We start from the raw sequence: 13,414 nt of genomic DNA, 5'->3' as shown, positions 1-13,414 counted from the left end.
TAAGTAAAATTTGTGAATTTTACTGCAAATGTTATCTTTTCTTTAAAAAAGGAAGATTTTTTTCTTTGAAAAGGAACAAAATAAAATGCTTGCTTTTTAATGAAAGTATGTTAATGAGAAAAAAATTCAGTAGTGGAAAATTAATTTTTTTTAACCATTTAGGGAAGATTCCATTGCAATATAGGAAAATTAATGCCACATCTTATTAACGTATGAAAACTACTTTTGTAATGAAGAAAATGCATTGTCTTCTTGTTTGCTGTTTCCATTTCATTCACTACAATTATTGCATCATTCAAACTGCCACAGTCTGCATATGTCTAACTTGAAGGGGAATGTTAGTTTACACCTCAATCTACAATGTATAGTAAAAACAAAATATTGTACTGTGTAATAAATTGTGCTTTTTTGTACCCACTAAAATGAATAAAACTGAATAATTCTTATATTTATTTGAGCATCAGAATGTTAGTATTATTCATACTTTATAGGCACTTTTTACTTATTATTGGAAAGTTCTATGGCCTTCAAATACTTGATTGCATGATTAAGAGTAACTTTATCTGAAATGCACTGCCTTAAAGGGTAGTGAAGCAAATTCAGTAGCAACTTTCAAAAGGGAATGGGATAAATACTTGAGGGAGAGAAAATTGTAGGGCTGTGGGGAAAGTGCAGGGGAGTGAGACTAATTGGATAGCTCTTTCAAAGAGCAAGATATCTCTCACAGGCAAGATGGACTTAATGGCTCCCTGTGCTGCTAGGTTCTATGATTCTACAATAAAGCATTTGAAAAGCAATAATCATTACCAGGTCAAATTATTACAAGGTTTTCATGCCTTTTCTGTTTAGTAATTTCTTGCAGTTTCCATGTCGCATTGTATTATATTTATTTATTTCTCTTAAATCGGCTTCATTCACTCAATTTTGCAGAAAGCTACAACCTAGTTTATACAGTGATTCACAAAAAGTGGTGTTATATTATGAAATTCTAAACTAGTGAATTGTTTTCCATCAAATGCAAGGACGGCGAGATTTTAAAGTTTTATGTTGTTGCACTCACACAGACCTATTGTGTCTGTGCTGATTTTCATCTGTAGCACTACTGTCATAATGCAGGTTTAGAAAATAGCACATTACTCAATTAGAGTAAACTGACAGTTCAGCACTGTTGTTGTGAATGAAGGGGATCAATTATCAACATAGTGTAACCATGTGCTGCTGAATGGCAGCTGAGTTAAAGCCAACATATTAGTAGCATCGAAGTTGGAAGTCACTGGAAGAGGCATCAGAATGGTTGGTGCAGTAAGATAATTTCTTTGCTAGAAGTTAGCTAGCAGAGTGAATCACAATTAGGGCCAGAAGGGTACAAATTATCTAAAGAGCTTGGAAACTGTGATTCAATATCATAACCAATGGAGAATAATGTACCTGTTAAATAAACTCATGCCCTATTTGTCTCATGATGTAAGCTTTTCTAGTCCAATTATATGATTACCAAACCAGACTTATTACTGAAACAGTGTTACTCAGGAAGCAAGGATCTCAAACAGAACTGGCCTTAGAACAGCCTCAAGGTACACAAACAACCACAAAGTAGGAAACCTAACTCAGAAATGCACTTGAGAGATTGAAAAAGCAAAGTCTGAGAGGTGATAGAGATCTTTAAAATTATGAAGGGGTTTGATAAGCACAGAATAGGTTTCCACTTGTGGGGTGCCCAAAACTTGGGGCCATGAATATAAGATGCTAATTAATAAATCTAATAAGGAATTCAGGAGAAATTTCTTTACTGCAAGAGTGATAAGAATGTGGAACTCTCTACTACATGGAATGATTGAGGTAAATAGCATAGCTACATTTAAGAGGAAACTACATAAGTAGGTGAGGGAGGAAATAATAGGATATGTGCTGGGATGAGATGAAATAAGGTAAGAGGAGGCTCAATAAACACCAGCATAGACTCATGGTGCCAAATGGACTACTTTTGTGCTGTAAATTCTATGTAACATTATAGGTGCCAATCACTGCACCACCTACAGGTGTAACAGGTATTGCAGGTAAAAATCAGCATTGTTAACAAGGGCTTGCCATTGCAAATGCTTAATGTAGGAGTTTTCAATGTATTTTGAGATGGAACATTTTAATATACAATATTGTGCTGAAATATGTCCAGACTAAAACATAATTGCTACAGAAAGTTTGTTTCTATAATAAAGAGCAAAATCTGCAGAAGTCATAAGGTAAAAAGAAACTTGTCAGATGTAAATCAAAGTACCAGCACTAATACTGTACTATATCTAATGTTTAGCTAAGAATGGGTAATGAGAAGTATTCAGGCAACAAGACAATGCTTATAATAGTGATTAGAAGGCCATTAGTTTTGACCAAATTCTAGGAAAAACGCAACAAAAAAATCATACTTTACAAAAACTGTTTTTTGTACCATTAAAAGCAATGAGCAAAATCTCAATGAAACATAAAATGAGAGAAATTGTATTTTAAAAGGCAAATTGAAGGATGTAAATTAAAATATATTTAACAAAATATTAATATCTAAATCAAGATACAAGTGCTAGGTTGAAAGAAATACAAGGTTAAATGAGAATTCATTGTTTTAATTATAGTTGTAATAAGCAGGGGATGAAAAATCAAGATGGAGCAATAAAGGCAGAATAACAACAGCAACTTGCATTTATATTGCCCTTTAATGTAGTAAAATGTCCCAAGGTGCTTCACAGGAGCATTAACGAATAAAATTTGATACTGAGCAACATATGAAGATAGTAGGACAGATGACCAACATCACTGAGGACTTAAAAAGAATGGTACTAAATCAATTCATCATTTTCACAGAAATACAATAAATGGGAGCAGGAGTAGACCATATGGCCCATCGCGACTGCTCCGCCATTCAAAACAATCATGGCTGATCTTAGGATTCAACTCCACTTTCCCGCCTGCTCTCCTTGATTCCCTGAGACCAAAAATCTGTCTATCCCAGTCTTAAATATATTCAACGATGGCACATCCACAACCCTCTAGGGTAGAGAATTGGAGAAAGGATTTCACCAAAGGTTTGAAGGAAGATTTCAGATACTGTTCAGAAGCTAATTGAGTGATTCCAAGCCAACATAAATTTCAGTGAAGAAGAAATTTGTGGAATTTCAGATGAGGGATTTTTTCATCAGAAATTGAAGAAATATGTGGAGCTTTGACAGAAACACAATGATTATATATATATATATATATATATATATATATATATATATTTGTTGTTAATGCAATTCTGATTTTAAAGGAGTAAACAATAATATGACCTGCAAAGTTATAGGCCAGTACACTTGATTTCAGTATTCAAAAAATACTTCAAAGTATTTTGTGGAATACAATAAAATGATCATCTAAAGAATGCAAGCTAGCAAAGAAAACCAGCATGTAGATATATGGTATATGCATGAAATGTAAGCTGAGCTCCTTAGTTTTGGAATGTTTACCTTAGATAATGACAAATTTAAAATGAATTAAGATATGAATGGAAAGTCAAAATCAACAATCTCTAAAAAAAGATTAAAAGTGACCTCCTCAATTCCAAGAAGTATGAAAAATACTTTAGTTATGGAATATCAATCGTTAACATATATACAAAATGATTCAGCAATACTGTAATATATTTTAATAATGGATGCTCAACACAGCTAAACAAAAGGATCCAGTTGTCGTGGTCCATGTGGGAACCAATGACTTAGGTAGAACCAGAAATGATGTTCTGCTTAGAGAAGTTGAGGAGCTCGGGTCCAAACTAAAATGCAGAATATCAAAGGTAATCATCTCCAGATTATTACCTGAGCCATGTGCAAATTGGCACAGGGTCAAGCAAATTAGAGAACTAAATGCGTGGCTCAAAGACTGGTGTGGGAAGAAGGGGGCAATTCTTGGGGCACTGGCATCAGTACCCAGGGAAGAGGGAGCTATTCCATTGGGATGGGCTTCACTTGAACCGAGTTGGAACCACTGTCCTGGTCAATCGCATAGCTAGGGCTGTGGACAGGGCTTTAAACCAACAGAGGAAAGGGAGAAATCCAGAGAGGGAGATCAGGGCATTGGAGCAGGATAGTGATGTGGATAACTCCCAACAGAATGGGACAGGAAGGGACAGAGAGTTTAACAAAAATTGTACATTGGTAAATAAGGTCAGTACAGGAAATAGAGGTAAAAAAAATGAAATTGAAGTTCCTTTATCTGAGTGCACAAAGTATCTGTAATAAGATAGATGAACTAGTGATACAAATAGATGTAAATGATCTAGATCTAATTGCCATTATCAAGACATGATTACAAGGAGATCAAGTTGGGAAATGAATATTCCAGGGTACACAATATTGCGGAGAGACAGACAGAATGGCAAAGGAGGAGGGGTAACCCTGATAGTAAAGGATGACATAAGGACATTAGTAAGAAAGGATCTGGCTTCAGAAGATCATGAAGTAGAATCAGTTTGGGTGGAAATTAGCAATAACAGGTGTCAGAAAACACTGGTGGGAGTAGTTTACAGGCCCCCGAACAGTAGTTATATTATTGGATAGAACATTAAACAGGAAATTATTGGAGCATGTAAAAAAGGCACTGTATTAATTGTGAGGGAGTTTAATCTGCATATAGACTGGGACAATCAAATTGGCAACAGTGGTCCAGAAGATGAATTTGTAGAATGCTTTCATGACAGTTTCTTGGAGCAATACATTGTAGAACCGACTAGGGATAAAGCTATCTTAGAACTCGTATTGTGTAATGAAGCAGGGTTAATAAGCAATATCATAGTAAAAGATCTACTGGGAAATAGTGATCATAATACCATTGAGTTCCATGTTAAGTTTGAAAGTGACACATTTCAATCACAAACAAGAATCTAAACAAAGCCAATTATGAAGGAATGAGGGGAGAACTGGCTAAGGTTAATTGAGTAAATAGACTGGAAGGTTTGGTGGTAAATGAACAGTGGTAAACATTTAAAGAAACAATTCAAAGGGTTCAACAAAAGTACATACCATTCAAAAACAAAAACCTGTCAAGAAAGACCCATCCGTGGCTCACTCAGGAAGTTAGGGAGAGTATTAAACTAAAAGAAGAGGCTTACATTGTTGCAAAAAGTAGTAGCAAGTCTGAGGATTGGGAGTGTTTTAGAAACCAGCAAAGGGCCACCAAAAAGTTAATAAAAAGGGAAAAAATGGAATATGAGAGTAAACTAGCCAGCAATAAAAAAAGATTGTAAGAGCTTTTATAAGTACATAAAAAGGAAGAGAATAGCTAAAGTAGACATTGGTCCCTTAGAGGCAGATTCAGGAGAAATCATCATGGGGAATGAGGAAATGGCAGAGGCATTGAACAAATATTTTGTGTCTGTCTTCATAGTACAAGACAGAAGTTCCATACCAGAAATAGGCAGTAAACTAGGGGCTAAAAAGAATGAGGAATGAAGATATTGATATCAGCCAAGAAAAATTATTGGAGAAACTTGAGAGACTAAAATCTGACAAGTCCCCGGTACCAGATGGCCTACACCCTAGGGTTCTAAAAGAGATAGCTGCAGAGATAGTGGATGCGCTGGCTATGATTTTCCAGAATTCCTTAGATTCAGGAATGGTCCCGTCAGATTGGAAGTTAGCAAACGTTACGCCGCTTTTCAAGAAAGGAGATAGAGAGAAAACAGGGAACTACAGGCTAGTTAGCTTAACATCAATCATTGGGAAGATGCTGGAAACCAGCATTAAAGAAGTCTTAGCATTGCACTTGGAGAGAAGCATAGTATTAGAACAAGTCAGCACAGTTTTACTAAAAGGAGATCCTGTTTGACAGATTTATTAGAGATTTTGAGGATGTAACTATTAGGGTAGATAAAGGGGAACCAGTAAATGTAGTATACCTGGACTTTCAAAAGGCATTTGATAAGGTGCCACATAAAAGATTAATAGGCAAGATAAGGGCTGATGTTGGGGGTTATATATTAGTGTAGATAGAGGATTGGTTAACAGACAGGAAACAGAGACTGGGCATAAACAGGGCATTTTCAAGTTGGCAGGCAGTGAATAGTGGGGTGCCGCAAGGATCAATGCTGGGGCCTCAGCTATTTACACTCTACATTAATGACTTGAATGAAGAGACAGAGAGTAATGTATCTAAGTTTGCTGATGATACAAAGCTCGGTGGAAAGGTAAGGTGTGCGGAGGATGTAGAGAGGCTGCAAAGAGATATAGACAGGTTAAGCGAGTGGGCAACAAGATGACAAATGGAGTATAATGTAGGGAAGTGTGAAGTTGTTCACTTTGGTCATAAAAATAGAAAAGCAGAATTTTTTTAAAAAGGTGTGTTAACTGGTAAATGTTGATGTTCAGAGTGACTTGGGGGTACTCATGCAAGGAATGCACAAAATTAACATGCAGGTACAGCAGACTATTAGGAAGGCAAATGGCATGTTGGCCTTTATTGCAAGCCGATTGGAGTAAAGGAATAAAGAAGTCTTACCAAAATTGTACAGGGCTTTGGTGAGACTGCACCTGGAATACTATGTGCAGTTTTGGTCTCCCCATTTAAGAAAGGAAATACTTGCACTGGAGACAGTGCAGCGAAGATTTAGCAAATTGGTCCCTGGGATGAAGGGGTTGTCCTATGATGAGAGGCTGAGTAAATTGGGCCTATATTCTCTGGAGTTCAGAATAATGAGAGGCGATCTCATTGAGACACACAAGATTCTGAAAGGGCTTGATAGGGTAGAAGCTGAGAGATTGTTCCCGCTGGTCAGGAATCTAGAACACGGGGACACAGTCTCAGGATAAGGGGTCAATCATTCAGGACTGAGATGAGGAGAAATTACGACACTGAATGGGTTGTGAATCTTTGAATTCTCTACCCCAGAGGGTTGTGGATGTTCCATCGTTGAATCCATTTAAGGCTGGGATAGATACATATTTTGTCTCACAGGGAATCAATGGATATGGGGAGCAGGCAGGAAAGTGAAATTGAAGCCCAAGATCAGACAAGATCGTGTTGAATGGTGGAACAGGCTCGATGGGCTATATGGTCTACTTCTGCTCCTATTTCTTGTGTATTGTAGGGATAGTGATGTCATACAGAACCAAGGCAACAGAGCAACATTTTAGTAATAATGAAAAAGCTGCAAATTTAGCTTGAAGTGAAAACCACTCGTGAATATTGCAGGTTGCAAGGTCAGCCACAAAGCTCTCTACACGTGAACCTCTTCTTTTTGAGAGAATGATCCAAACATGGGCAAAAGGATGAAAACACCAACAATAATTGTAAGTTTTTGTTCAAATATATAGGGAGTTATTTTCACACTGATGATTATAACTATAAAAGAATGGTTTTAAACATCACATAATGGGTGTTAGCTGTGACACAGTTGGTAGCACTCTCAACTCTGAGTCAGAGGTTGTAGATTCAAGTCCCACTCCAGGACTTCAGCACAAAGATCAAAGCTGACGCTCTAGTGCAGTACTGAGGTACTCTATATAAATGCAAGTCTTTCTTTTTACATAGGAGTGCAAGTAAATAAGAAAATAAAACAATGTGACCTCAATCAACCATAGTTTAAATTCATTTTACTATTAACTACTCATATGTCTACTTACTATTTATAATTAGGCCGAATGACTGAAAACCCATTGATACATTTTCTTTACCTTTATTATTGAATCCTGCCATTTCATACAAAATACATTTTAGTTAAATACTTGCACAAAATGATTTATGATGAAGAATGTAATAAAAATGTGGTCATTGCTAAGCATTTTCTTGTTTTATCCTGTGATATTCATGCATTGGGAATAAACAGTAACAGTTATGCTTGGTAACCTTTTCCAAGACAGAATTACTGCTGCTTTGAACTCTAAAGGGTTTAGAATGGAAGGTGTTGCATTTTTAGCACCAAGCCTTCAAAGAAGTGGAAAATTGTATTCAGATACATAGCTCACTATTAATTCTTTAATTAATATGCCTGGTGTAAATTCCACTATCTTAGGGAATCCTTAAATATTCTAATAGGGGTTTAATATATAATTGCAGCTTTGAGAAAACTCTCTATTTTTAGAAAAGGCAAAGAAGCCAGACTATGCAAACTTAGGTCTGCAGCAGCTTCTGTGGAAACAGAAAAACCATGGCTCCAACAAGGTGGAATGCCTCAGTTGAGGGATTTTTAAAAATATAATTTTAGAACTTTTTGTAATAACATGTATCACTATTCATGATAGATATTCTAGCCCTTGTGTTCTCACATACTCTAAACAAAAAAAATTTCAGAGGAAGTTTTTTTTTTAGAAAATACCAACTTTATTTTTGGTAAGCTAGCCAAAAGGAGCTTTTTCCTTTACATAAGTGTCTAACTGTAGGTTAAGTCTTATCAAAGAAAACATGATACAAAAGTAACTGATTGAATAGTTATAAGGATCATTAAAAAAAAGAGCTTTTCAGAATAGACCGATAGCAGGGAGCACTACCTAATGTCAAAAATATTAACTGGACCTGTGTTATTGAAGCCACACATTGATGCTCCTCTGATCAATGACCAAAGAAGTAAATATATTTGGTACAGAGATGTAATCTGTTGAAGTTACTTTTCTGTAAATGTTGCACATCAATCAGAAGGTACACATATAGCTAGCCATGAATCTTATTTCAATTTGTACTATAATTTTTAGTAAGTTTCTTCCACTCCTTCCCTGTTACTAGGATATGTTTCTAGACACTGGAAGCCCTCCAGTACTTCACTCAGTGCACATTCTTCACATTTGAGTATTGGCAGGCTGTTCTAACCATAGAGGTACTACACTTAAGCCCACCTAACGTCCACATATACATTTCACAGGAGGGGACACCAATTTAGCAATAAGGAGCAGAACTGTGGCCTTTTCTGATCACGAGCACAAGAATGAGAAGCCAATACAGTGGCCTAGCCGTTAATCTGATACAGATTATTTAACAGCATAGAACAGTAATTGAATCTTTTTGTCTATATTGCTTAGTGCGCCACAGGACAGTGGCTGTATCCATTTGGCCAGCGTTATCCAAGCTTTGTCTTCAGGAACCACATAGGTGCATACCATGTGTTTTGGAACTACATCTGAAGTTTAAATACATGACCTTATCAATCTGCATATAGCTCAAATTGTTGATACCAATTCATCTTGGATATGATTTAGGATTTTTTTACCAATGAGGCAATAGTGCTACAAACAGCCCTTTCCAAACCTACAGTGCCACAGAATCCGAACAGGTCAAACAATAATTAACTATAATTACAAATAGAACTACATTGCCTAAGTTCCAAGAGCTGGACTGCTCAGGGTCACAGGTGTCCCACAGGCCATTGTTTGGGTCCTACCTGAGGTCATTGATAAAAAAAATCTATATCCAGCAATTTGGTTAGAATTTATTTCCCTCTTCTGGAAATATGCACTCACAGTGAAATCCAGACAGTGGCTGCACCTAATATTTCACTGGAATGGACATTTATTATGTGAGAGTGGTGGTGGGAAGTGGCCAGGAAGTGGGGGGCTATCAAAGTGAGCCCAGCCCAATCCTGTTCTCACCTGAGCTATAGATGCACAATTTTGAGTAGGGGGGTGGAGGGAAAGACAGGGTCACTGAGTAGTAGTCAGGAGCAAGAACCCTGGCAGATTTTATTTCATCTCCAACCAAGGAACACTGAGATCGCTTGTAATGTCCCAGCTGCCATCATGGTTAAAATCAGCCAACTCTGCACAGAGATTGGACCAGAAACCACTCTCGTTTATATAGCTCAGTTCCGCTTATTGAGATTTACTTGATAAGTACTTGATAAAGCTGGGGTTTAAACAGTTTCTCTGAAAAGGCTACTGTGTAGAACATTAGCATATAGTCACTGATTCAAACAGACTAATTGTTATTAGTCCTCCTTAAATATTTTTGAATACTATACTATCAATAGAGAAAAACATTAGTACTTAAAAGAAACACTGACATTTTTTTCTAAATTACTCGTGCATTGGAAAGCAGGATCGTTTTAGACCGTGAAGCTTATTTTAATTCACAGTATTCCTAAAACTATACATACACATCTATATCTTGTAACCTGGTTATAGTTATTTTTTCCAACGTATTCAGCTGACAGTTGTTACTGGGCTAAAAATGTTTATTACAGCTTATCAAAAACCAGGTCATAAAATTTCAGGCATCTGGAAATAAATTTGTAGGGTGCAGACATCATCCTCATCAAATCTACTTGAAAACATACTTCCTGAGCAGAAAAACTACCCAAGTGTTGGAGGAAAAGCAGTAAAATTGAAAACCTATTTATTTAGTTCAGTACTAGAAAAATCAAATCAAGAAAACTTCGAGCATTAGATTCAAAAAGCTGAATAATACAGATTAAAATTTATACAGATGAATTATAATAGAAGGGACCTATTAATATTTGGTCCTCAATTTACCAAAACCACAGTGCAATCTTTCCAATAATATGCACAATTCTTTCACCCAATCTTCTATTTTGATACTGATATTGTGCAAATATACTGTTATTAAAACTTGCAGCAAACTAATGAACTAACATTTGCTTACTGAAATGGAATTACCCAGTACCGTAAACTAATGTCTAGATACACATTCTTTTCAGCTAAAACTTCTATGTAAACAAAAATGTCCGAACTAGAGGTAGAGGTAGTCTGTATTAATTGTGGTGTGGCAGTTGCATAATACAACATGCTATCCAGTGGAAGTGACTGGAGAGTAATCATAGCATGGACCCTCGCCAAATTTTCTCTCCCTAACACACAGGCACTGAAGCCACTGTAGTGTCCCTACTGTCACCTATCTGAAACCAGCTAACTGGGGCCTTCCTGGCTCAAATATTCACCAAATTAACTCACTGATCTCTCAGACATTTTTAAATGAAGAACTTAGAATTACTTGTCGGTCACAGTTTCAAAACAGGGAAGGTTACAATTGGCTTTTGCAACACTAAACATTCAAAATAAAATTTTCCAATCTCATCTGACAGGATTGGTAACAAAGATGAATTTTCTGTATTCCTCTCATTGCTGCTGTTGTACCCTAGTGTCAAGAACCACCTAACACAGTGGAGTATTACAATCCCTTTTCATTTCTGGGGCCAGGACTTGAATCTAATCTGCACAGTTGAGATAGAAATCTTTCTAAAGCGGTTGAGCTTTCCAGTGAAATTGGGTTAGAAAGCCTCAAACACAATACACAATGACAAACATCAGAATCTGTCATTAATTGGATAATCTCATTCAAGTTATCAGGACATCATGTTTAAATGAAAAAAACACTTGCTTTAAGTGAGCTGTCTGAAAAATAACAAATAGAGGCTATGATAAAAGTATTTTACATGTTAACAGTACATAGCATCACAGGCTACTTGGAATCAAGCCGCCTACAATGTCATTTGAACAGTTGCAGGCATCAACTCAAAATCTAGATATACCAATGACAAAAACTGGTTATAACTGAGGGCTATAACATATATAGGCCTGAAAGTTACTGTAAAAAGATTATTGTACAATGTACAAATTATCGGCGTACAAACAATTTGCTTGCAATTCCTTTAACAGAGTTGTTAATGTCAAGGCCATTGATTATTTATCCCCCAACACTTTAAAAAAAAAGATATTAAAAGATGTTTCTCCTAGAATAAAAACATCCTTCCGTTAAACACTAATTCATGTAACAGTACAACTTAAACATGATCAAAATTCAAATCTAAATTAACATCTTATTTCTTGTGCAGCATCATTTTAAATAATTTGAATTTCAAAACTAAAATTTCAAGTTAAAAATTAATGTTAAGATGTCTGTCTGGAAATGTTGACAAAATTCGAGGTAAAATTTGCAACCAAATCTGAGAAAACCTGCTTTGATGCACAGATAAAAATATATAAGTTACATTCATAGATTGTTGGAAAGTCATTTATAATAAGCTTTATACAACACATTGTGATATATTTTGCAAGTAATAACAACACAGTTCAGATTACACTCAGTTTAAAAAATAATATGCCATTAATTATATGGATTCATTGCTTTTGGCAATCTTTTTGCAACTGCAAGCGTTCTCTTTCAAGTTGTAGACGCTCTTTGTCTATCTTCAGCTTTTCAGACTCAATAGTCAAGAAATGTAGTCTTTCTTTCTTTAACTGCAAATGCTCTCTTTCCAATTTTAGCTTTTCCGCTTCAATATCCACTGATTTTAAATTTGTTTTTTCAGTCAGCGAGTTACATTCTTTCTCTGGTTGTAACTTTCGGGCCTGCATGGTCAATAGCTTCAATTTCTCTCTCTTGATGTGCAAACACTCTTTCTCCAGCTGTAAGCGTTCCTTTTCCAGCTGCAGCCTTTCGTTTTCAATATCCAGATAACGCAACTTTTCTTTTTCAATTTGCAAGCGCTCTTTCTCCACCTGTAGTCTTTCAGATTCTAGGGCGACACGTTGTTTCTCCAACTCTAACCGTTGTTTCTCTATAAAGAAGAGTGCATGTGAATTGCAATTCTCCACTGCAGGTTGATCAGAGCTTGAAGAACATCCCTCTGCCTCTGAAAAATTGTCAACTTCTTCTAGCGCTCGAATAGTAGGAAGTGGACTTGCGAGTATACCGGGTTCTTCTTCCACATTTTTAATCTGCTAAAACAAAAACAAAAAAATTTATATATATGCGCTAACAGGTTCCCAAAGCATTGCGTGTCAGACACTGCACTATTCCAAGAGTGGGCTGTGAAGTTGGGGTGGCATGTTGTCATGCAGGCCCCCACCTGCCAAGAGTGAGGCACATTAATTTCACCACACGGACATTAAATTTCTAATTGTTGCTGGGAAGAGAAGGCCTATTACAAGGGGTTGCAGACCCTGGCTGGAAGGACATTTTTGCATAATAGCAGACAGTGTTGTAACAAAGAAGCTATCCCCTGCTCCCATACAATACACAGATCTGACCTGGTCAAACCAGTCGGTCACATGACCACCCTGCTGGCCAACTTGGGAAGTTTTAAATTGTAGAGATAGTATTTGAACTGGCAGAAGGCTCTTGGCTCCTGGACTGAAAAGACCTCTCTTGGCTCCTGGTCTGAAAAGACCTCTCGTGGCTGGCCCGCCACAGTCTCTTCTGTCTGTTCCCATCTCTTTCTCACCAGCTTCAGAATCCACTGAAGACACATGAACCCCAAGAGAGAAAAGTCTCCTACGGTGAACAAGGTTTAAGAATAATACTGGGCCCCAATGAAAAGCAAGATCAACCTATAAAAGGACTCTACAGTGAACTCAAAGAACCATAACAAACTCTTTAGATATTGCCTCAAACCTTTCCACTTTATTTTTCTTCTGCTCTTTTCTGTCTCTATTTTCATGTGCGTATC

At 36.6% G+C, this 13,414-nt stretch overlaps 1 protein-coding gene across 4 annotated transcripts in view; it reads right to left on the bottom strand.

Annotated features, from left to right (window-relative positions):
• Positions 1-7,685: 7,685 nt before the first annotated feature.
• The window catches only part of msantd4 (Myb/SANT-like DNA-binding domain containing 4 with coiled-coils), a 29,231-nt gene continuing 23,502 nt past the window's right edge, over positions 7,686-13,414 (bottom strand). For 3 of the 4 annotated variants that reach the window (XM_068033749.1, XM_068033747.1, XM_068033751.1), the window contains one exon: positions 7,686-12,686. In XM_068033749.1, coding sequence (XP_067889850.1) covers positions 12,084-12,686 — 603 coding nt within the window. In that variant the 3' untranslated portion in view covers positions 7,686-12,083. The remainder of the gene's footprint in view (positions 12,687-13,414) is intronic. The other variant, XM_068033748.1, reaches the window with a different exon arrangement.

The sequence above is a fragment of the Heterodontus francisci genome, chromosome 6 (genome assembly GCF_036365525.1).
Source record: "Heterodontus francisci isolate sHetFra1 chromosome 6, sHetFra1.hap1, whole genome shotgun sequence".
Classification (NCBI taxonomy): Eukaryota; Metazoa; Chordata; class Chondrichthyes; order Heterodontiformes; family Heterodontidae; genus Heterodontus; species Heterodontus francisci.
This window is presented reverse-complemented; position numbering and strand designations above follow the sequence as displayed.